The 25581-nt window shown below is 39.8% G+C and overlaps 2 protein-coding genes across 4 annotated transcripts in view; one reads left to right on the top strand and one right to left on the bottom strand.

Annotated features, from left to right (window-relative positions):
- LOC141776868 (phosphatidylinositol 4,5-bisphosphate 3-kinase catalytic subunit alpha isoform) overlaps positions 1–25581 on the bottom strand; it is a 172516-nt gene that overhangs the window by 95048 nt on the left and 51887 nt on the right. The window lies entirely within an intron of this gene.
- Positions 694–11907, top strand: ccdc39 (coiled-coil domain 39 molecular ruler complex subunit). Of its 3 annotated transcripts, XM_074650692.1 has the most exons (20): positions 694–938; positions 1990–2109; positions 2886–3032; positions 3121–3279; positions 3397–3489; positions 3601–3729; positions 3881–4072; positions 4464–4567; positions 4668–4794; positions 5294–5488; positions 5625–5789; positions 5890–6027; positions 7209–7417; positions 7584–7707; positions 7806–7965; positions 8117–8223; positions 9788–9928; positions 10064–10243; positions 10979–11067; positions 11338–11907. In XM_074650692.1, exons 1-20 carry the CDS (start codon positions 840–842, stop codon positions 11504–11506), a joined length of 2847 nt encoding a protein of 948 aa, XP_074506793.1. In that variant the 5' UTR covers positions 694–839; the 3' UTR covers positions 11507–11907. The 3 variants fall into 3 exon arrangements, with proteins under 3 accessions (XP_074506793.1, XP_074506794.1, XP_074506795.1); XM_074650693.1 differs by lacking the exons at positions 9788–9928; positions 10064–10243; positions 10979–11067; positions 11338–11907 and adding an exon at positions 8341–8517; XM_074650694.1 differs by lacking the exons at positions 694–938; positions 1990–2109; positions 2886–3032; ... (7 more) ...; positions 5625–5789; positions 5890–6027 and having other exon boundaries at positions 7363–7417; positions 7661–7707.

Genomic DNA, 25581 nt, shown 5'->3' on the forward strand with positions numbered 1-25581 from the left:
AAATATTTGAGTTCCAGAATAAAGTCATAATATTACGAGAAAAAAAAGTTGTAATATTATGAGAATAAAGTCATAATATTATAAGAAAAAAGTCATAACTTTACAAGAAAAAAAGTTGTAATATTATGGGAATAAAGTCATAATATTACAAGAATAAAGTTATACATTTATGAGAAAAAAATTTTAATATGAGAATGAAGTCATAATATTAAAAGGAAAAAGTCGTTATATTATGAAAATAAAGTCGTAATATTAAGAGAATAAAGTCATAACTCTATGAGAAAAAAAGAAAATAGCACGTTAAATTACTACATTATAATATTTTGACTTTATTCTCGTAATATTATGACTTTATTCTCAAAATCTCAGATTTATTTTTTCCCTCAATGTGGCCCTCGTACCATAGACCTACAACAATGATAAATAAAAATGAAAATGTAAACAAAAAACAGTTATTCATTTCCATTTGTAAAAATCCACAGGGAGCCACTGGAGAGGAGCTAAAGAGCTGCATTTGGCTCCGGAGCAGCAGGTTTCAGACCCCTGGTATAATACGTTTGGAGTTACCTCTGAGTATTACCTGTGTTGTGTGTAGATCAACATCTTTCACGTTGAGGTGACGTCTTTGCATCTTTCTTTCTAGCCTCGCGCTGCCTCCTTGTGGTGACAGCATGGCAACGTGCGGTTGCTAGGGGCGACTGACAACAGACAGCACTTAGCAACAGCAAAGAGGAGACAGAGAAACAACCAACAGCAGCAGCAGTAGATTAAAATCAATAATAACTTTAAATTCATCTTTTATAACTTTGTAGAGGCTTATAGTGAAACAGTGCAGGAACATGGCGAGTATTATTGATACGCTTTTATCGGAGATGACCTGGGATGAGCGCTTTGCTATCCCTGAACCTAACGCTGGAAACAAGGCTCTGATAGAAGAGGTGAGTGAAGAATCATTATTATTGCTGACATTAATAATGTAATTGTTTATTTTAATGATGGGAACGGAGTAACTGATAGTGCTGTGTATGTGTATGCCTGTTAAAATTGTGTGGTCCTAGCAAGCACCACCTGCATGAAACAAAAATGGGAACCTGAAACTAATAGCTGCATTCCTGAAGAAGTTTGGTTACAATATTGTGAATTTCAATGGAAGATATCGAGCTCAACCTTATGGAGAGCGTTTGGCTGGAAGACTGTTAGTAGATTTTTTATTACACCTGCTCAGAAGTCTCATCATTCAGGCTCTTCCAGCTGCTGGAGGAACTGTGGCTCCCAGGTAGCCAACCACTATCACCTGTTTTGGGCCTGTCCAAAAGTAACTAGTGAAAATAAATGATTACCCTTTTTGCTGGGGACACCCTCAAATAAAAAAAATCATAGATATTTTTTGTGTGTGACCTCATGGTTAATGTGAGCTACTGAGTTTAATAAATGAGGGAAAAGGTTCCCATACAAACATTTTTTCTTCTTCTTATAAATTAAACATCATGCAACATTGTTAAGAAATGGACTCAGAATTAACACTGAAAAACTGGCAGATAAAAGCTTTTTAAATGTGAGAAAATTAGTGATTCCTTTGGTACAAATGTTTATCGGTTTGTATACATACTTTTGAACTCTTTTTTTTTTTTACTTCAAATAATGGAATTTATAGATTCCAAGTCATGTGGCACACTATCAAAATCTCTTAGTATTATATAATGCTCTACAATGAAACCATATTGTAATAACTACATTGTAAGCATCTAGACCGCATGACTCTAATACCTGGGTTTCACAAGATGTAGAGTTTTACGTCAACACACAAGGGGCAACTGACAAAGTGCTGCAGGTAAGCGGTGAATCTGTTCATGTGTCACAAGACAAATGTTTGTAACTGCATGTAGTGACGGGCAAAACCATGCAAGACAGCTCACAAAAACAAACCTGCTGACTGTATGTCATATACAGTATGCTATGCTTTTAATCTGATGTCTTCCTCAACAACAGATTTGTAGAAAAGAGACGGAGTTGGCGCGACTGGAAAACAAGTGTGAGAGAAACAAGGATCAAAAGCAGCTAATGACCGAATTCCTCAAAAATGCTAAACAAGAGCTGGAAAATACTGAGGTGAGTATATCAGAATTAGGGCTGTCAAAGTAAACACGGTGATAATGTGTTAACACAAATTCGTTTTAACTACTAATTTGTTTAACGCATTAACGAAAGTCAATCTTTCTGAGGTTGCAGCAGGCTCAGTTTTAAAGCTATAGCTGAAGAATCATGGCCATTTTCAAAGGGGTCCCTTGGCCTCTGACCTCAAGATATGTGAATGAAAATGGGTTCTATGGGTACCCACAAGTCTCCCCTTTACAGACATGACCACTTTATGATAATCACATGCAGTTTGGGTCAAGTCATAGTCAAGTCAGCACACTGACACACTGACAGCTGTTGTTGCCTGTTGGGCTGCAGTTTGCCATGTTATGATTTAAGCATATGTTTTTAATGATAAATTCAGTACCTGTGAGGGTTTCTGGACAATATTTGTCATTGTTTTGTGTTGTTAATTGATTCCAAATAATAAATATATACTGTACATACATTTGCATAAAGCAGCATATTTGTCCCCTCCCATGTTGATAAGAGTATTAAATACTTTCATTTTAAGGTACATTTTGAACAGATAAAAAAATGTGCAATTCATTTGCGATTAATCGCGATTAATCATTGACAATCATGCAAGTAATCATGATTAAATATTTTAATCGATTGACAGCCCTAATCAGAATACGTTGTATGTATATTTATTGTGTGTCAGACAGGTGTGTGTGTGTCTCTTCTGGTAATCGGGTTATAGCCATAGTGTCAGGGTGTGTATCGTTAATTTCTCCTTTTGCACGCAGGCTCTGTGCAAGGCAAAGGAAAGAGAAGAAGAGTTGGAGAAACACCTCACCGCCCTCGCAGAAAGGGAGACGGGTCGCCTGACACAGGAAATTGCTAGGAAGGAGAATGACCATAGAGCTTTAGCAGAAAGGAGGAACATTCAAGAGGTCTATACCATTCACAACATATAACACAGAAAAAACTACAGCTCTTGGTGCCAAAAATGTGCTACTTAACCTTTGTCGGTATCCTCAGAATCATATCTTCAAGGCCAAACAGAAGCTGGAGGAGTTTAGGAACGAGACGGACTGGGACCAGCAGACCATGAAGGCCTTTTTAGAGGAATCGGCACGCAAAGATGCGGACACAATGGCCATCATCAAGTACTCCCAGCAAGATGAGCAGAGGATCAAGGTGAGGAGAGAAGAGCTGTATTAAATAACAGGCTGTACACCTATTCTGTTTCCAACTAAATAAACTGCTTTACAATTCAGACTCATCCTGAGCTAACAGTAATCTCTCCCAATATAGTCTCTCACTCTGGCTATAGAGAAGAAGACAGTGGAGGCCAGTGAAAAGCACAAAGCACTTGACAAAGAATTGACTGAGACTATATCCACACAGGTACTGTTAAGAAAGCGCTCTACAATCTCACTGTTCATATGGTTGAAAATCTTTAAGCCACAGACTGTCACTGTCTACGAGAATACACTTTTTCTTCTGCTTTCCGAACAGATTGCTTTGGATACAACTACAGAAAATTTGCAGCAGGCCCAACTGGAGACACAGCAGCTCATCCACCAATGGGAAAACACCATTAAGCAGATGAAGCAACGAGACACAGAGATGCAGCAGACAGCTCTGGTAAAGTCTGGGACCTTGCACTTCTGTCGATAAAAGACGTGCTGACTCAAAGCATATAAACCTCTGAACAATAAAACCAAGAGAATGTGAACGCACGCTGAACAGTACACTCAGTAAAAAGTGTTCCTGTCTTGTTCCTTCATACATCCAGCTACTTGCCCAAGCCAACCAGGACATCAGGGAGAGGAAGGGCACCATCACAGAGAGGAAGCACTTGCTGGATACTCAGATGAACAACAACAAGGAAACTGAGAGGAAGATAACGACGGCCAACCGACAGGCTGTAAAGCTGCGGCAGGATTTGAAAGAGCAGGAGAATAACTGCAGCAGGCTGAAGGACGAGGTCAGATTCTCAAAGCTTTTGAAATACCAAACTTTTTATGCCCACAACTGAAAGTATTTTCTGGTGACCAAAGTTATGGAGCTTTCTTCCTATCTTTATTCAAGAGCCTGGTCTTTCAATTTGAGCGCACGACTTATTGATTTCACATTTTGTAATGCTTTCCCTCAAAACGCTGTCCTCACACTCAAATAGCCTCTGCTTCCGCTTGGATTAGCTCTGCTTCTAGTCAAACTGTATGCTTGCACTCAAATATATTGTAGCTTACAACAGATTTCCTACAGCTTCACTGTCAAAATACTTTCAGTTGTGGGCACAGCTCAATGTGTGCTCAAAGAGTGTTCCAATTGTACCATTATAAGAGTGAGGGAATTGATTCTCATGTGTCTTGCAGCTGGATGCTTGCAAAGGCACACTGGACAAATCAACCTCCGACGTGGAGTCTATGACATCCCACATATCCAGAATGAAGGAAGACATCCAGAATAACAATGACAAGTCAGTGGAATTTCACAACATGTGCCTGTTGCAAAAATGACCACTCTAGCTTTATTACGAAAGCTCTGTCTGTACATGTGTGTGTGTGTGTCTGTTGTAGACTCAAGAAGGCCAGGGCCTACAATGTTGCACTGGAAGAGAAGCTGCAAGTGGTGACCGCACTTAGTGAGGAGGAGAAAGCTGCACAGATGGACCGGCTCCTCAAGGACGAGGAAAACGCGATCAAGGTAAGCAGGCTGACCATCCATCCATCCATCCATCCATCCATCCATCCATCCATCCATTTTCTTGCTCTTATTTTGCTTGTTTGTTAACAGCAAAATAACTGAAGTTTAATTGACTATCAATTTATAATTTATTAATGATGGTTATAAAAATGGTTATATAAAGTGTTACCAAATATATCATTTATTTTTATTATGATTAACAGCTAGTATTTTCCTAAAAAAACACTAGAACTGACCATCAATCAAAAATGAGACAGTAAAAAACAGTTCTCTTTGCTGTAAAAATGCAAACACATTATCTACTAATTAAACTAACTCTGAAACTAAATCTGAATTTAGAGGACACCCACTTTCACTGTGTGCCCCCACACTGCACTAATAAAAATGCGTTTTAGGAATCTGTGATACATATACATGACAAGGCCATTTTTTATTGTGCTCAAAATGATATAGCTTTGTACTACTGTGTAACCCGGTTTCTGCCTGTGCTTTGCTATAGGAGTTGGATGTCCAGCTGCGAGACTGCAGGGAGGAGCTTTTTTGTCGTAAAGAGCGTTTGAAGGCCCTCAAGACAAACGAGAAGAACTCTATTGGCCAGGTTTCGAGGAACAAATCCACCATCAGCAGCTTGAAAAGCCAGCTCAGAAAACTGGAGCAGGAATTAGCAAGACAGCAGATAATCGCGACTGAACAGGCACGCTAACCAAAAAACACACACACAAATGTGACCTTCTGCACTCACACTACACCGCTTTCCCTAGTCTGGTGCTAGAATCTGCAATACCAATACATTCATTCAGATTTTCCTTTCATTTTCCTGCATTGCGTAGGACACCGAGATGATAGGCCTGGATAGAAAGCTGGCACGGCTGCAAGGCAACATTAAGTCAGATGAAAAACAAATGGTAGACATAAAGTTGGCTGAGCTGAAGAAAGCTCTGGAGGAGAAGAAGGAGACGGCCAACATGCTTACCAACGCGCTCAAAGACTCTGAGGTCAGTCTGATTGTTTGTTACCTTAATGCACTATTCTGCATTTTTCACACACTCAACCAGTGAAATAATTCCATCTCACTCATGTCGTTGTTTCTGACAGGATGATATTCGCTACTTAAGGAAAGAGATGGAAAAGTCAAAGGCTCTAAAGACAAATCTGACTGACAAGGTGGAAGACACTCTGTTACTCTGTAACACCAATGAAAAGGAGCTGAAGAGACTCAGGCTCACGAAGCAGGTAACTACCTGATGCCATAGCATCATCATGAAATCACTTCAGGTGGACTTAATGTGTTCAAATTGTGTTTAGGAGATCAAACACAAGTGGGGTTTTTTCCGCAAAGTTTGATTCAAGGTTATATCTCACTTTGGAAGGTTATTCTCCTTATTGCTGAAGTAATTATTTGTAATTAATCAAGTAAAAATGTCAAACATTTAGTGGTTACAGAAACTCAACTGTGAAAATGTGAAAGAAAATCTTTTTTTTCTCTCTTTTTCATATAATTAAATTGAATAGCTTACACTGTTGTGACTTTTGGTCAGTCAAAATAAGTAATAACCATTTTATGTTAAGATCCTTTTGATGGAGATACAGTACATATGGCTGTAATAATTACAATTCATTTCATTCATCAATTAAAGTGGCACTAGGCAGAATTGGGCAAAAAATCCATAATAACCTTTCAGCATGTTGTAATTCAAGTGTTCTGAGCGATAACTAGACTTCTGCACCTCCTCACGGCTCTGTTTTCAGGCTTTAAAAAATCTCAGGTCATTTCAGAGAGAGAGCGATAAGGATAAAACAAATCCTCACATTTGAGATGCAGGAACCAGCAAATGTTTGGCATTAAGTCATGGAAGCAGCGTACCTTTGGTCCAGAGTATGTTTCTGTATCCAGAAATGTTGTTTTTACACTTTGGTTATTGTACAGATTAAGCTAACGACTAAGCTAAGCTAACAGGCTGGTGGCTTCAGCTTCACTGTACAGACACGAGACTCGTATTGAATTTCTCATCTAACTCTCAACAAGGAAGCCAATAAATGTTGAATTATTCCTTTAAACAAGTAATTATCCAAATCGTTGTCAGTTAATTTTCTGTATTTTCTGTATTAACATTTTATTGTTGAACTGAATAATGAAAAACATATTAGTATATAGTTTTACAATCACAATAATTGTTAGTTACAGCTCTAATTCTCACAATTAGGACGTCAATGCAAGCTGCTCAGCAATCAACCCCATATCAGCTGTATCTGTAGACACCAGATACCCAATAGCTGACGTCATCACTCAGCTAATGATGTTTTCAAGGGTTTTACTTAAAACGATTGACATTATTTCATGTATCTGGAAATGAGCACCATCTGCATGCAGAACAAAACCATACACTGTGTTGACCTCACCTGTTCCTCATCAGGACAACATGGTGGAGCACAACATCATGAAGATGGGGGTCAAGCGTATGAGGGATCTGCTGTACAACGAGGCGGGCAGCATGCTGTCCCAGGAGAAGAGGAAGCTGGAGCTGCAGAAAGCCATAAAGGACAGGGAGGAAGAGGTCAAGGCCTACAGGAAAATGCTCAGCCAGCAGCTCAAGATCAGTGAGCAGGAGAGACAGAAACTCAGGTAAAAAAAAAACCGCCAAATCTCACTTTCCAGCAGTCTTTGCTCAAATAACCGACTATTGTATAAAAAGATAAAATGTTGCTCTCAGTATTTCATATCATACTTGCATGATTTTGAGATTTTTACCAAAAAAAATCACTATATTTAGCGATTGATTCTGTGTTAGTGCTGAACTGAACGAGAAACTGTCCAAGATCGACATAATGAAGAAACGCTTTGAGATTGTGATACTTTCGATGGCAGCTCCTGAGGGGGAAGAGGAGAAATCGCAGGCTTACTACATCACAAAGGTAAGAGGTCTTTAAAGACCGCCACCGTGTTACCCACAGAGTCTGTTGAAGCTGAAGAACACCAGCACTTTGAATCACTGCTGTGTGCTCTTCATCAGACTGCACAAGAGAAAGAGGAGCTCAAGTTGAAGGGCGACGATCTGGATGCTACAATCCGCAAGATGGAGCTGGAAAACAGAGCTCTGGAGAACACCAATCACTTGTTCGACAACAGTAACTCAGAATTTTGCAAATCCCTCAACAAAGTAAACGAATCCAGTACGTATGACCAGGTAGACAGGATGAAACTAAATCACACTTATCAGGGATCATCAGCAGGAAGTGATTTATGTGTGTTTTTCCTCTTTGGCCATTAAAACGAATAGAGCAGCTGTCATTGATCACATGTTAATTAGTCATTTTGTTTCAGGTCCAGAGCACCAGGAAAAAGTGAAGCTGGAAGAGCAGTTGAGGGCGGTTGAAGAGACGCTGAAGTATAAAAAAAGACAAGTTCAGGAGCTCCAACAGGACTTACAGGTTATTACTATTTATAGCCAGTGTCGAACTGAATACAATGTGCCCTTCTCACAGCAGCCATTGCAGGGTAATCACAGGTGTAAATGATAACACTAATTATAGCCCTGCTTCATTTAGGTGTGCCGGGGCGCTGGTGTTGTGCATGCTGTCTTACTGGAATGGCTGTGACACATTAATGGGCCCATAATTAATTTGATTAATGACACCTGTTTTTACACATGTCCAAATGTGTGATGTGAAAAGGACCAATAAGTTCCTGATTGATCAATTATGTAATCAGGAAATCACTGCAGCATCACAAGCTCCAAATTTTACTTTTGTGAAATGTAATTAAAAAAAAACTTCCCAGTTGACTATTTCCCACTTCCTCTTCACTAAAGTTTTTACAAGCAAGCTAACGCCGAAAAAGTAAAAATCAAACCTGCACTAAATACAAATCATTTTTATTTATTGTATCTTAAGGTTTTTATTTTATTATAACCCAACCCAGTTAACAGCGCAATATATTTTTAGGGCTGTCAATCGATTAAAATATTTAATCGTGATTAATCGCATGATGGTCCATAGTTAATCTGTCGATTAATCACACATTTTTTATCAGCTCAAAATCTACCCTAAAGGGAGATTTGTCAAGTATTTAACATTCTTATCAATATGGGAGTGGACAAATATGCTGCTTTATTCAAATGTATGTATATATTTATTATTGTAAATCAATTAACAACACAAAACAATGACAAATATTGTCCAGAAACCCTCACAGGTACTGCATTTAGCATAAAAATATATGCTCAAATCATAACATGGCAAACTCAAGCCCAACAGGCAACAACAGCTGTCAGTGTGTCAGTGTGCTGACTTGCCTATGTGTTGCCCCAAACTGCATGTGATTATCATAAAGTGGGCATGTCTGTAAAGGGGAGACTCGTGGGTACCCAGAGAACCCATTTTCACCCCTTTGAAAAAGGCCACGCCATGGTTGGTCCTTAGGTTTTCTAGTTTCATATGGTATCTTCACTCTAGCTTTAAAATTGAGCCCGCTACAACCTCCGAAAGATCGATTGCATTAATGCGTTAAAGAAATTAATGGCGTTGAAACGAATTTGCGTTAACGTGTTATCGCGTTAACTTTGACAGCCCGAATTATTTTGATTCTTATGGGCTATCTTGCCACATTAAATACTGTAAGAAATAATCTCAAACATTTCCTGCCTTCTTTCAATATATACTCTTCATATATTTTTTTTATTTACCATTTTTCATGAAGCACTAAAGCACTATCTCTCTTTATTCTTGACTGTCCTCTTCAGTATTCTACAAGCAGCTTGTTGTATTATTTAGTTGTGTCCCTGCGAGAGTATTGGGTCGTGAATAAACTCACTCAACAGCTCTGAGTCATCCAGTGAAGTTGACCTGGCAAGAATCTGCCTCTGTGCCTTGCCGTGCTTATGTGTGTATGTGTGTGTGTGTGTGTGTGTGTGTGTGTGTGTGTGTGTGTGTGTGTGTGTGTGTGTGTGTGTGTGTGCGCGTGTGTGTGTGTGTGTGTGTCGCTCTCCATTTGCAGGACATGAACGATACCTTGGAGAGTCTGCTGCAAGAAGAGGAGGTGGAGAAAGACAAGATGGAGCACAAACAGTCACTGATTGGCAAACTGAGCAAAGAAGTCACTTCCCAGCAGGAGAAGGTTGACAGAGCCACAAAGCAGGTTTGATGTCTACCTGTCACACTTTTTCTAAACACAGGAGTGAGCAGTTAATACAGGAGGAATGGTGTGTGACTACAAATATTAGTAGTCATTATAATCACATTTTAAGTTTGTGTTGTCCTCTCTGTCTGCTAGTGCTCTAAGCTGACCAAGGAGATCCGCTCGGAAAAAAGCACCAAGACTGAGACATTTGAGGAGAAGGACATTAAGCTGAGGGAGTTGAAAGAATTCAATAAGAGCATCGACAAGATACTGAATGAGGCCATGGAGGACAAACCTGACCTCAGATCAGTGTTGGAGACATACTTCCTGCAGGTATGAAGGAGTGACTCTGGACAATAAACTCAGGTTTGACCAGCACACATTCAAAAAAGGAGCCACCAAAGACTATCAGTCATCCGCAAACTTAAAGGACTTTATGTTGCCCCCCATCTCCTCCTACTGCTGTACCAGAGCATCATTCATCCAATCCTACTGTACTGTTCCACCTGCTTTTTTTTCACATGTTATCCGTCACTAACCGGGCAAAACTCACACACATAACCAACACTGCTGACAGGATAATTGGTCTCCCCACACCCAACATCACAGAACTAAACAACAAAGCCATTGCACACATTGCAGTCTCAATAGCACAGGACATCACACACCCACTCAATTACCACCTCACCACAATGCCTCTGGGCACTGGTACAAAACATTCAGGTGCAATAGGGCTTGCTTCGGGAAAAGCTTGATACCTGCAGTCATAGCCGCCTTAAACAACAGGCATTGCTGAATAGGCCTGAGCGTGTACTGCTGTCCGCAAAGTTTCTGTCGTTATCGCTGTTGTATTGCTGTTACTGTGTTACTGTGTGCTGTTGTCTGTATTGGTGTCTGACAAGTACAGTGCTGTGGAAAAGAATTTCCCTTTGTGGGACAAAAAAGTCTAAAGTCTATGAAGCAATTGACACGGCATGGTTGTTGGACAGGCTGTTCTTTACTGTCATTTATGGGGTTTATGGAGTTGCAAAAAGAAAAATGGCTTAACTTTTTTTTTCTTTCTATCAGGCCAATCTGTCTCTTCCATCTCCGTCTTCAACTCCTTCCAGCCATCGAAGCTCCAAGATGAGCTCTGCCCGCAGCTCTGCCTCTCTCAGGTCAGACTTGATCAATTCTTAATAAAACCTCTTCTCCAGAGTTGTTGTCTGATGGTCATGAGTTTGAACTATACTACTGATCATAAAAGTGTGCATGCGAAAAATAATTGAATACAGCTTGTGTCAATGGAATATAACCAGTTGAATAAGATATTCGCTTGTCTTTATCTGTATGAATAAAAATGTAAAAATATGTCACCCTGTGTATTCTATCGTGCAGATGATTGGAGACTTTCTTATGCCGCTTGTTGTTGTCTCTTTGTACTGTAGGGCTCCTGAATCCTCAGCCAGCAACAGCCCCAGGGCCTCTGCACTTTCCTCCCCCGTGCTGAAGACTGTGGAAGTGGGTCTGGATCTGACCGTGACCTCCCCTCCTCTCACCACTTCCAGACGTTCCAGCGCTGCGAGCAGCAGCAGCAGAAAGTTAAAGAACAAGTAATGATTTATTATCATACTTTATTTACTGATGTGGATAAAGAACAAGATTTCACACTTACAGCTGTTGTTTGCCTGTTGGGCTTGAGTTTGCCATGTTATGATTTGAGCATATTTTGTATGCTCAATGCAGTACCTGTGAGGGTTTCTGGAAAATATTTGTCATTGTTTTGTGATAATTGATTTCTAATAATAGTTATAGTTGTTATATTTATTAATGTAATTCTAATGTTGCATAAAGGAAGACTTGATTATCACAAAAAAAGACTGGATGTGCCCACGATGTGTAGATAGACAAACAAACTTTTTTCTCGTTTTTTTTCTTTTCTGATTTTGTTTTTATGCTCTTTGTTTGTGTCTTAAAAATGTAACTCAAAGACATCTCAATAAAAAGTATCAAAAAAATATCTCATGTGCTATTGTTTACATACATCAGAATTTGCTGCCACACTTAGTTTTTAGTTGTTTTAAACTAAATCGAAACTTAATTTCATAGTTTCAGTGAAAGTCAATTTCATTGAACAGTACATGTTTTCTTTTAGCTGTTGCTACCAGCACAGATAATTGTTCTGGGAGGAACACTTGTTGTTGTTTATATTTATTGCCACACCCTCTGCGTAAGGGTATCAGTTCCTATTACGGAACAAAAGCAGCCAGAGACTCCGTGGAAGCAGAGGGAACACTTCTCCTCTATAGATTTCACTCTCTTTTTGGAATAAAGCTTTAAAATGCTGCTGCTGATCCTGTTTGCTGGGTGTTTGGCCTCATGTGCTGCACAGAGTACAACAACAACACCACCACCAACAACATCAACAACAACACCACCACCAACAACAACAAGTGAGTACACTGGCTGAAATCATTAGATGTGAAAGAGATCCTTTTAAATATGTAAACTGTTAATTATATTGAGCTGAAGTTTGTTTAATAAAAGATTTAAAATGTAGTCTAATTTCTTTTAATGTTTCCCCAGCGGGCTCTACCACCTTTACACGCCTCCAGTCAACATCAACGACAATCCAGTCAACATCAGTCGGGTCAGCACCTGCCTTGGCCGAACGTAAGTGCATTTTAAGATTGCACAATATGATTCAACTTGATGTCTAAGGCCCTGTTCAGACCTGGCATTAACATGCATCCTGAGTGATCAGATCACAAGTGGACTGTTCACACCTGGAGTTAGAATGCGTCTCCAGTGACCACTTGTGATCGGATCTCACTTCCCCGCTCTATATGCAAATAAACACGTAGTAAACACACGGCTAATACAGCAGACGTTGTAACGTAATATTACATGAATGTCAGTAGTGATATCCTACATAATTGTGAATTCGGATACATTTTATTAACATTAAATTAAACAGACAACAAGTGAGTACACTGTCTGAAATCATTGGAAGATGTAAAAGAGATCCTTTTAAATGTGTATACTGTAAATTTTATTGAGCTGAAGTTTGAAGTGAGAGGATTCAAAATGTAGTCTAATTTCTTTCAATGTTTCCCCAGGCAATTTCCGGCCATTGGAACATGGTAAGTGCATTTTAAGATTGCACAATATGATTCAACTTGATGTCTAAGGCCCTTTCCAGACTTGGCATTAACATGCGTCCTGAGTGATCGGATCCCAAGTGGACTGTTCACACCTGGAGTTAGAATGCGTCTCCAGTGACCACTTGTGATCGGATCTCACTTCCCCGCTCTATATGCAAATAAACACGTAGTAAACACACGGCTAATACAGCAGACGTTGTAACGTAATATTACATGAATGTCAGTAGTGATATCCTACATAATTGTGAATTCTGATACATTTTATTAACATTAAATTAAACAGACAACAAGTGAGTACACTGTCTGAAATCATTGGAAGATGTAAAAGAGATCCTTTTAAATGTGTATACTGTAAATTTTATTGAGCTGAAGTTTGAAGTGAGAGGATTCAAAATGTAGTCTAATTTCTTTCAATGTTTCCCCAGGCAATTTCACGACATTGGAACATGGTAAGTGCATTTTAAGATTGCACAATATGATTCAACTTGATGTCTAAGGCCCTTTCCAGACTTGGTATTAACATGCGTCCTGAGTGATCGGATCACAAGTTGACTGTTCACACCTGGCGTTAAAATGCAAATAACACATAGTAAACACGGCTAATACAGCAGACGTTGTGATGTACTATTACATGAATGTCAGTAGTAATATCCTACATCAGTGGTTCTCAAACTTTTTTCACCAAGTACCATCTCAGAAAATATTTGGCTCTCCAAGTACCACCATTATATACTGTATTTTATATATAACTAGGCTAAATGTTGTTTCTAGAGCAGCAACAGAAATGTTTACAACAGCAAAGTCACCATATAAACTCCTTAATATCTCACTGGAACCAAATCTAAAATGTTAATAAAATAAATCATATTCCTGACAGTGAAGTTTATAAAGACTGAAGAACACAGACAGTCAGTATTAGTCCTTCCTCCTGTCCTCTGTCCTCCTGTCCTCTGTCCTCCTGCCCTCTGTCCTCCTGTCCTCTTTCCTCCTGTCCTCTGTCCTCCTGTCCTCTGTCCTCCTGCCCTCTGTCCTCCTGCCCTCTGTCCTCCTGTCCTCTTTCCTCCTGTCCTCTGTCCTCCTGTCCTCCTGTCCTCTGCCCTCCTGTCCTCTGTCCTATGTCCTCCTGTTCTCCTGCCCTCTGCCCTCCTGCCCTCCTGCCCTCCTGCCCTCTGTCCTCCTGTCCTCTGTCCTCTGTCCTCCTGTCCTCTGCCCTCCTGTCCTCTGACCTCTGTCCTCCTGTTCTCCTGTCCTCCTGTCCTCCTGTCCTCTGACCTCTGTCCTTCTGTCCTCTGCCTTCCTGCCCTCTGTCCTCCTGTCCTCTGTCCTCCTGTCCTCTGTCCACTGTCCTCCTGTCCTCCTGTCCTCTGCCCTCCTGTCCTCCTGTCCTCTGACCTCTGTCCTCTGTCCTCTGTCCTCCTGTTCTCCTGTCCTCTAACCTCTGTCCTCCTGTCCTCTGCCTTCCTGCCCTCTGTCCTCCTGTCCTCTGTCCTCTGTCCTCCTGTCCTCTGTCCACTGTCCTCCTGTCCTCCTGTCCTCTGCCCTCCTGTCCTCCTGTCCTCTGACCTCTGTCCTCCTGCCCTCCTGTCCTCTGTCCTCTGTCCTCCTGTTCTCCTGTCCTCTAACCTCTGTCCTCCTGTCCTCTGCCTTCCTGCCCTCTGTCCTCCTGTCCTCTGTCCTCTGTCCTCCTGTCCTCCTGTCCTCCTGTCCTCTGACCTCTGTCCTCCTGTCCTCTGCCCTCCTGTCCTCTGTCCTCTGTCCTCCTGTTCTCCTGTCCTCTAACCTCTGTCCTCCTGTCCTCTGCCTTCCTGCCCTCTGTCCTCCTGTCCTCTGTCCTCTGTCCTCCTGTCCTCTAACCTCTGCCCTCTAGTCCTCTGTCCTCTGTCCTCTGTCCTCCTGTCCTCCTGTCCTCCTGTCCTCCTGTCCTCTGCCCTCCTGTCCTCTGTCCTCTGTCCTCTGTCCTCCTGTTCTCCTGTCCTCTAACCTCTGTCCTCTGTCCTCCTGTCCTCCTGTCCTCCTGTCCTCCTGTCCTCCTGTCCTCCTGTCCTCTGACCTCTGTCCTCCTGTCCTCTGCCCTCCTGTCCTCTGTCCTCTGTCCTCCTGTTCTCCTGTCCTCTAACCTCTGTCCTCCTGTCCTCTGCCTTCCTGCCCTCTGTCCTCCTGTCCTCTGTCCTCTGTCCTCCTGTCCTCTAACCTCTGCCCTCTAGTCCTCTGTCCTCTGTCCTCTGTCCTCCTGTCCTCCTGTCCTCCTGTCCTCCTGTCCTCTGCCCTCCTGTCCTCTGTCCTCTGTCCTCTGTCCTCCTGTTCTCCTGTCCTCTAACCTCTGTCCTCCTGTCCTCTGCCTTCCTGCCCTCTGTCCTCCTGTCCTCCTGTCCTCTGTCCTCCTGTCCTCTAACCTCTGCCCTCTAGTCCTCTGCCCTCCTGTCCTCTGTCCTCCTCCCTCTGCTGCAGTAACATTAGGGCTGATAGAGTGAAGAGGGGCTGTTTGGTTTCAGCCAGCTGATGAGTTAACAGGTGAGATATGACACAAACTAACCTAAACAGTCCGACTACACAGTCTACTGGCAGCTTTAGTTTCAGTCTTGTGTAGCCGAGGGTGACGCTGCTCCAATACGTTATGAAGATAATAAATGAATAACACAGAGGCTCAGTCTGCAGCAGAGGAGAAGATGCAGCGGCCAGTTTAATACCGAGTTACGTTAACCATCCCTAAATATAATGATTTTTCTTATTCATCGCGTTCCAGACAGCCTTTTGCGATGTGTTCATCGCGCATGTTCATATGATAACGATGAAAATACGAGTTGTGGGTCAGCCCTATTTCTTATTAATTATAAAAAAATATTTCAGAGATTCCTCCGCGTACCAATACAGAGAGCTCCCACAGTTTGAGAACCACTGTCCTACATAATTGTGAATTCTGGTACGTTTTCCTCCCATCAAAATAAAAGGTTATTGTACCGGCGGTAATCGTGGACCTCTGTGCCGAAGGCCGCAAAGTGATTTTAAAGAATTTCCTTTTATATGTCCCACAGTTATAATCCTCCGGACATCTGTTCAGACCGATCATGAGATAAATGGAGACACCTTAGCTAGAGTCCTGGACGAGGTAACTAACCTTGTTCTGTCTTCTCAAATCGACATTCATGTCCAATTCTGTCTTTGATCTCTATGATAAAACCATTCATAATAATATGATAGTGCTATCTGATATAATCTGTACAGAACACAATCTGATAACACACTGTAGTTGGATAAAGACCTGAATATGATGGGTTTAAAATGTGTCTTTCAGATCCGACACCTGTTTGCTAACGATTTTCACCTGTACCTAACAGTAAAGAAAGTCACCAACAGTGAAGGCTCACCCGTAGAGTTTCGCTCTGCACCTCAATGCATTTCACTTTCTGAATGCTTGTCTCTGATTGGCCAAGAAACACCAAATGACGCTCCAAGGGAGGTTAACCTCCTTTAGCTGCTCAACAACCAGCAGAGTACATGATTGACAGCAGGTTGGTCCAATGAGGATGTCCAAATGTCATCTTCGGTCTCTACCGCTGTATGTATATGATGAACTGGATCAGACAGCAGCTAATCGGGAAATTAATTATAACGTGTAAATTGTGATCTACTTTTAAAACACATAACAAAACAAATCATTTTTATTTGGCCTGTTTATTGAGCTGTAGCTAGATACTAGTGTCAGCTAACGCAGCAGTTAACTTGTTGTAGCAGCCCTGAAGGAGCCGGTGCAGCAGTCTGTCGCGCATCACTAGAAGCCTGCCTGCCAGTTTACAGACTGACTTCTTGTGACACATTACACACACAAGGTTTATTCCCACCCTGAAGCTGCAGTGATTTTTTTCTCATAAGCCATTGTTTTACTGCTTAGTTTTTGGGTTTACTTAAGAAACTAGAGATAAGTAACGTAGTACTAGTGTAGTAATAATAATAATAATAATAATTTATATAACACTTGTCAAACTAAATTCCCCCCATATGATAATTTTAGGAACATGAGAGCACATATATCAAGCAGCACTGAGCCTATACATAAATAAATGTGCAAGTGCAAAATATGAAAATATGAGAAATGACTTAATAAAATAACATGACGCTGTGGGGTGAGTCACCAGCTGCCACTGGTCACCAGAGTCTGAAACCTCAACCCACAAGTGTTTGGCTAGATTTCACTAAAAAAAATTAATATCCTCTATAACACTTTGTGAATAAGGAGAGTTTTTTAATGTGTGTATATATACTTTTTTAAATTCATGCATTAACTTATGCATAAATGTAAAGATAGGTTTCCCAGTTAAATTTCACACAATTAACTGTTTTGTGTCCATCTTAGAAAAAAATAATTTAAAATATAAATCTAATACTTTGCAGTCAATCAGAAATGCATAGAAATATAGATTCTGTATTTCCAGTAATTATATATTAAATCATATTTTAATTGCCTGACTGGATGTGCCCACGATGTGTTGATAGACAGACTTTAGTTTGACAAATATCTAAACAAACTTTTTTCTCTTGTTTTTTCTTTTCTGATTTTGTTTTTATGCTCTTTGTTTGTGTCTTAAAAATGTAACTGAAAGACATCTCAATAAAAAGTTTAAAAAAAAAAAAAATCATGCGCTATTGTTTGCATACATCAGAATATGCTGCCACTCTTAGTTTTTGGTTGTTTTAAGGTAAATTAATACTTAATTTCATAGCAAAAAAAAAAACACTCTTAATGTTTTCTTTGGATAATTTACAGGGTGGGAAATATTTGCTTTTTAGAAGAAGCAAACCAAAAACAATCCCCAATGCTGGATGATGAAGCAAATCACAACTTTAGAAATCAAGTGACTTTTTTAATTTCAGTGAACTTCCTTCTCATATTTCATTGAACAGTACACGTATACTTTTAGCTATTGTTACCAGCTTGAGACGCTCCAGCACAGATAATTGTTCTGGGAGGAACTCCTATTGTTGTTTATATTTATTGCCACACCCTCTGCGTAAGGGTATCAGTTCCTGTTACGGAACAAAAGCAGCCAGAGACTCTGTGGAAGCAGAGGGAACACTTCTCCTCTATAGATTGCACTCCCTTTTTGGAATAAAGCTTTAACATGCTGCTGCTGATCCTGTTTGCTGGGTGTTTGGCCTCATGTGCTGCACAGAGCACAACACCACCAACAACAACAGCACCACCACCAATAATACCACCACCACCAATAGCACTACCAACAACACCACCACCAACATTACTACCACCACCAACAACAACAAGTGAGTAAACTGGCTGAAATCATTGGGAGACGTAAAGGAGAACCTTTTAAATGTGTATTCTGTAAATTAGATTGAGCTGCAGTTTTTAGTGAAAAGATTTAAAATGTAGTCTAATTTCTTTTAATGTTTCCCCAGCGATCTTTCCCCCATCTAGCCTGGGGACAAGATCAACGACAATCCAGTCAACATCAGTCGGGTCAGCATCTGCCTCAGGGGACGATGGTAAGTGCATTTTAAGATTGCACAATATGATTCAACTTGATGTCTAAGGCCCTGTTCAGACCTGGCATTAACATGCGTCCTGAGTGATCAGATCACAAGTGGACTGTTCACACTTGGCGTTAGAATGCGTTTCCACATGCGTCTCCAGTGACCACTTGTGATCGGATCTCACTTCCCCGCTCTATATGCCAATAAACACGCCGTTGTGATGTAATATCACAAGAATGTCAGTAGTAATATCCTACATAATTGGGAATTCGGGTACATTTTATTACCATCAAAATAAAAGGTTATTGTACCGGCGGTAACCGTGGACCTCCGTGCCGAAGGCTGCAATGGGATTTTAAAGAATTTCCTTTTATATGTCCCACAGTTGTGGCGATCTTCCTGGCATCTGTTCAGACCGATCGTGAGCTAAATGAAACAACCATAGATCTAATCCTGCAAGAGGTAATTAACCTTGTTCACTGTCTTCACAAATCTACATCCATGTCCAATTCTGTCTGTCATCTCTATGATAAAACCATTTATAATAATCAACTCAGTATTGACAGTGCTATCTGATATAATCTGTACAGAACACAATGTGATAACACACTGTAGTTGGACAAGGATCTGAATATGATGGGTTTAAAATGTGTCTTTCAGCTCCACAACCTCAATCCTAATCTGAACTTCACTCTAACAGTAAAGAACGTCACCAGAGTCTGAAACCTCAACCCACAAGTGTTTGGCTAGATTTGACCAAAAAATTTATAATATCCTCTGTAACACTATGTGAATAAGGAGAGTTTTTTTTAAGGTGTGTATTTATATTTTTTAATTCATGCATTAACTAATGCATGAATGTAAACATATGTTTCCCAGTTCTTACATTTTGCAATTTTAACTGTTTTGTTTGTTTGGGTGTTGAAATGGGTGGTGTACGGACCGGAATGGAAATTTCAAAGGAGAACATACTGGCTGTAGCACTGTTCTCAGAGAAGCCAGTATTTCAATTCAGCATGTTTCCTTAATCTCTGATGACATATCATGATCACATTATGATTTATTAATATATTACATATTGGTCCTTTAAGTCAACTTTGTCTTTCCTTCAATTGATTGAGAGTCAATAACTCTGGATCTCCTTCTGCTCACATTCAGTGTCAGTCTCATGGCAGGAAGAAAACAACAACACAACAACAAGGTTCCTGTTCAGTTACAAACATGTTCTGAACAGGATGAACTGACGTGTTTCATTGAAAGGCGACAGACAAACATTGTCATTATGCAATTAATGCAAACTGTGACAGAACTGGCAAACGAGAGGCATTAGTGAGAATAAAACCAGTTTTTTTTTATGGCGGGAGTGGCAGCAATTTGCAGAACATAATGACATATGAATGAATGAGTTCCAGCCCAGCATGACTAAACCAGCAGCAGCATCAGAACGTTAAAGGACCCGTAATCTTTATTATCATACTTTATTTACTGATGTGGATAAAGAACAAGATTTCTATTGTTCTTTATGTAGTTAGTTATGGTTGCACAGAATCACTGTCTCATCACATGATGATATGTGATGTTCAATTCTGAAAGTGTTTTCAAAGTTGTGAAAAGAGGTTCAGGATGTGTGTTGTCATACTTTATTTCAATGCAACACGATAACGCGTTAAAGCAAATTCTTTTTAACGCCACTAATTTCTTTAACGCATTAATGTAATCAATCTTTCGAAGATTGTAGCGCGCTCAGTCTTACAGCTAGAGTGAAGATGGTATCATATAAAACCTAAAGAATCCATTGATACCAATCATGTCATACTAGCTTGTCGCGAAGGAGGTTAAATAACGCTCCAAACTTATGCTAAATTTTGGTGAGGAAAAACTTGCATGGCAATTTTTAAAAATGTCCCTTGACCTCTGACCTCTAGATATGTGAATGAAGATGGGTTCTATAGAGTACCCACGAGTCTCTCCTTTACAGACATGCCCACTTTATGATAATCACATGCAGTTTGTGGCAAGTCATAGTCAAGTCAGCACACTGACACACTCACAGCTGTTGTTGCCTGTTGGGCTGCAGTTTACCATGTTATGATTTGTGCATATTTCTTTATGCTAAATGCAGTACCTGTGAGGGTTTCTGGGCAATACTTGTCATTGTTTTGTGCTAATTGATTTCCAATAATAAATATATACATACATTTGCATAAAGTAAGCATATTTGTCCACTCCCACGTTGATAAGAGTATTAAATACTTGATAAATCTCCGTTTAAGGTACATTTTGAACAGATACAAAATGTGCGATTCATTTGCAATTAATCGCGATTAAATTAAATAATGTTTTCTTAATTCATATCACTTTGTAGTTGTTATATTTATTAGTGTAAATCTAATGTTCCATAAAGGAATACTTGATTATCACAAAAAAAGACTGGATGTGCCCACGATGTGTAGATAGACAGACTTTAGTTTGACAAAAATCTAAACAAACTTTTTTCTCGTTTTTTCTTTTCTGATTTTGTTTTTATGCTCTTTGTTTGTGTCTTAAAGATGTCATTTCAATAAACAGTAGCAAAAACATATCTCGTGCTATTATTTGCATACATCAGAATTTGCTGCCACACTTAGTTTTTAGTTGTTTTAAACTAAATCGAAACTTCATTTCATAGCAAAAACCCACTCTTAATGTTTTCTCTGGATAATTTAAAGGTTGGAAATATTTTCTTTTCAGAAGAAGCAGTAAACCAAAAAACAAAACAAAAACACAATGCTTGATGATGAAGCAAATCACAACCTTGGCAGACTTTTTTAGTTTCAGTGAAAGTCAATTTCATTGAACAGTACATGTTTTCTTTTAGCTGTTGTTACCGGCTTGAGGCGGTCAAGCACAGAGAATTATTCTTAGAGGAACTCCTATTATTGTTTACTTTTATTGCCACACCCTCTGCGTAAGGGAATCAGTTCCTGGTACGGAACAAAAGCAGCCAGAGACTCTGTGGAAGCAGAGGGAACACTTCTCCTCTATAGATTTCACTCTCTTTTTGGAATAAAGCTTTAAAATGCTGCTGCTGATCCTGTTTGCTGGGTGTTTGGCCTCATGTGCTGCACAGACAACAACAGCACCAACAACAACAACACCACCACCACCAACATTAGTACGACCAACCTTACCACCAACAACAACAACAAGTGAGTACACTGGCTGAAATCATTGGGAGACGTAAAGGAGATCCTTTTAAATGTGTATATTGTACATTTTATTGAGCTGAAGTTTGTATAATAAAAGATTTAAAATGTAGTCTAATTTCTTTTAATGTTTCCCCAGCGGGCTTTCCCCCATCTAGCCTGGGGACAAGATCAACGACAATCCAGTCAACATCAGTCGGGTCAGCATCTGCCTCAGGGGACGATGGTAAGTGCACTTAAGATTGCACAATATGATTCAACTTGATGTCTAAGGCCCTGTTCAGACCTGGCATTAACATGCGTCCTGAGTGATCAGATCACAAGTGGACTGTTCACACCTGGCGTTAGAATGCGTCTCCAGTGACCACTTGTGATCGGATCTCACTTCCCCGCTCTATATGCAAATAAACACGTAGTAAACACACAGCTAATACAGCAGACGTTGTGACGTTAAATTACATGAATGTCAGCTGTAATATCCTACATAATTGTGAATTTGGGTACATTTTATTACCATCAAAATAAAAGGTTATTGTACCGGCGGTAACCGTGGACCTCTGTGTGGAACGCCGCAATGTGATTTTAAAGAATTTCCTTTTATATGTCCCACAGTTGTGGCGATCCTCCTGGCATCTGTTCAGTCCGATCATGAGATAAATGAAAGAACAATAGCTGCAGTCCGGTTCCGGGTAACTAACCTTGTTCACTGTCTTCACAAATCAACATTCATGTCCAATTCTGTCTTTCATCTCCATGATAAAACCATTTATAATAATCAACTCAGTATTGATAGTGCTATCTGATATAATCGGTACAGAACACAATCTGATAAAACACTGTAGTTGGACATGGACCTGAATATGATGGGTTTAAAATGTGTCTTTCAGCTCAACCTCCTGATCCAGGAGTACGGTTCTGAGCTGCCCTTCACTCTAACAGTAAAGAACGTCACCAGCGTCTGAAACCTCAACCCAAAAGTAAAAACAGATAATATCCTCTATAACACTATGTGAATAATGAGAGTTTTTTTTAATGTGTGTATATATATATATATATATATATATTTTTTTTAATTCATGCATTAACTATTGCATAAATGTATGTGTTTCCCAGTTGTTAAATTTCGCACTTTTAACTGTTTTGTGTTCATCTTAGTAAAAATACATTTCAAATATAAATCTAATACTTTGTAGTCAATCAGAAATGCATAGAAATATAGATTCTGTATTTCCAGTATTGATATAATAAATCACCTTTTAATCGCCAAAGACATATGGTCACTGAATTGTTGTAAAGTTCAATAGAAATGCATTGAAGAAATAAATCAGTAGCAGCCTCATAATCAGACTGAATTGTCGTTTTGTTTCACTTCACTACTTGAATTGCTTCACAAATCTGATGTGGGCAGCGATTCAGAGGTGTTGAACCAGGCTAATGATTATCTTTTGTATTAAAGGAGCAATAGAGTGCTACAGGAATGAGTCCTAAAACCCAGAAATGAGTTAGCATTTGAGCACTTCCAGTTCCTTCGTCTGGAAGTCAATGGGTTTTTAGTTAGATGCCTGAAATAAGGTCTGTGGTTAAAACAAGCATAAGGGATTTTAACGTTTTGTAAATATCCCGCTTGTGAATTTTGAAGCTTTTATGTGTCTTAAAAAAGGCGGTTGCTAACAAGTTGCTAAATGAGACTACTAAACGTCATCACGCCAAACATGTAGGTATCATAAACATTTGTTTGACACAGAGGTTATATTCTGAAACTAGAAGTGCACTCGGAGAGCGCAGACGTCCGCCAAGGCAGGTTTCATGTACGTCGCTGAAAACTATAGGCACTGGTGAGAATAAAACCTGTTTTAGTGGCGGGAGTGGCAGCAATTTGCAGAACATGTCTTAATGACGTATGAATGAATGAGTTCCAGCCCAGCATGCCTAAACCATCACGTCAAAGCAAGGAAGTCACATAGTTTAGATTCAGGATCAGGAAGTGTCCAACGATGACACCACAGTCGTCAAACAGGTAACCTGCTAACAAAAGTGTCTGCTCAAGAGATTCAGAGGAAGATATAATGTTACACATGACGAGGAAGACTCACTGACAGCAACACAGTCAAATAGGCCCTCCTCAGTCAGCAGATCTGTGTGATAAGAAAAAGAAAACAGGCTGTGTTTGTGTGTGCTGCTTAAAGGGGAACACCACCGAAATGAAGAATTGTTATTTCCTAAAGCTCAATCAGTATTTGTGAACATGAGCTCCTCTCTCTCAAAGCCAGAAACCAGAGAAGTAAGTCTCAAACTTGTGATGTCATAGGGTATAAAGTCTGGAGCTGCTCCATAGACAATGAATGGAGGCTGATTTTATGGACCCACAGAATGTTTGTTTTCTTTTTTATACCCAAATGAGCTTTATTCTATTGTAGTTTTATCAGTTGGGAAACAGAAAATGTTCCCATATACTAAGATCATTCCTCTGGGTGCTCTCAGTGTCATCTAGAACATCTCTCCCCATTCATTGTCTATAGAGCAGCTCCACACTTTGTACCCTATGACATCACAAGTTTGAGTTTTAGTGCTCTAGTTTTGGGATTTGGGACGGAGAGCTTTTATGTTTGCTATTATTTTTTAACTGTCTTAGACCATATGAATAACATGTATGAATTTTGGAATTAGGCGTAATTCCCCTTTAAAATAAATATCCTGAGCAAAATATATAGTATAGTTTAAACAGCAGGCAACATTTATTTGCCAACAAAGACCATTACATGAGTGACATGAGTGAATCATCAACATTAAAGAATTACGAGGGGATTTTAAATAATAAAACTGTTTATTGATTTCTACAGAAATATTCTTCAGTTCCACTTTCAGCCAGTAGAGAGCAACACAGGCCGGAGATGAAGGCTTTGGGATGGCCCTAATCTGACACAACTCCTCATCCTGCTCACATTATAGGCCAACCCTTTTTTTTTTTACCTTACAATACTTAAAACAAAGTATATGTTTTTGCATAATTCTCTTTCGTTTTAACATAACACCTCTCAGAAGGATATAAAGGAATCTTTTCTGTGGGCCTGCAGTCACAGTGGCGTGTCATGCTCCATGACAAATGCTGTTTGTGTTCAGCTGAATCTGTGTCATGATATTAAAACAACAACACAAACTGATTGTAATCAGTGTGACAACAGATAATCTCCAGTGTGGTGTCAGTGCTGCTGCTGCTGACCTCGTTGCTGTCACCATGTGGGAAGAGGTTCATGTGAACACCTCCTACCTCCAGTGACATTAAAGTGTTGTTTTGAAGTCTTTAATAAAGATTATTATAAGATTAGGATCAATTAATAACAATGTTCTACACACTTATTTGATTAAATTAAGACGTGCGGTCAAATGAGAAGGAGACTGTTGTGCATAGAAAAAAAAAAAAAAATCAAAGTAGCAGAGGCTGAGACATCCTGACATTTAGTACCTATAGGTCAGGTTTGAAAAACACTAGATCCTACATTTCCCATGATGCAACCGAGCGTTTTCTTTAGACCTCCCCTGCCTGCAACGTCCACTTTTTCAAAACTCCATGATCACACAGATTTTCTCTTAAAAGTGGTCTCTAAACTCAGATAAAGATTGTGTTTATCAGACTCCTCCAGTGCAACAGAAGCCTCCAAGGTTTTATAACACTGCAGCTCCTCATCCATCTTAAGTCTGTTACATCATCATGTGCATGCAAAGTGTGGAAATTAACTTAACATGAACATATCTATATAGCAAAAGCATGTAAATGGAAAGGGAGGGGTCATGTCTTCTTTGCCTGCTGAAGACTCTTTCTATTTTTTATCTCTGGTTCTGGTCACTGATTATACAA

This window comes from Sebastes fasciatus, chromosome 11, assembly GCF_043250625.1.
Source record: "Sebastes fasciatus isolate fSebFas1 chromosome 11, fSebFas1.pri, whole genome shotgun sequence".
Lineage (NCBI taxonomy): Eukaryota > Metazoa > Chordata > Actinopteri > Perciformes > Sebastidae > Sebastes > Sebastes fasciatus.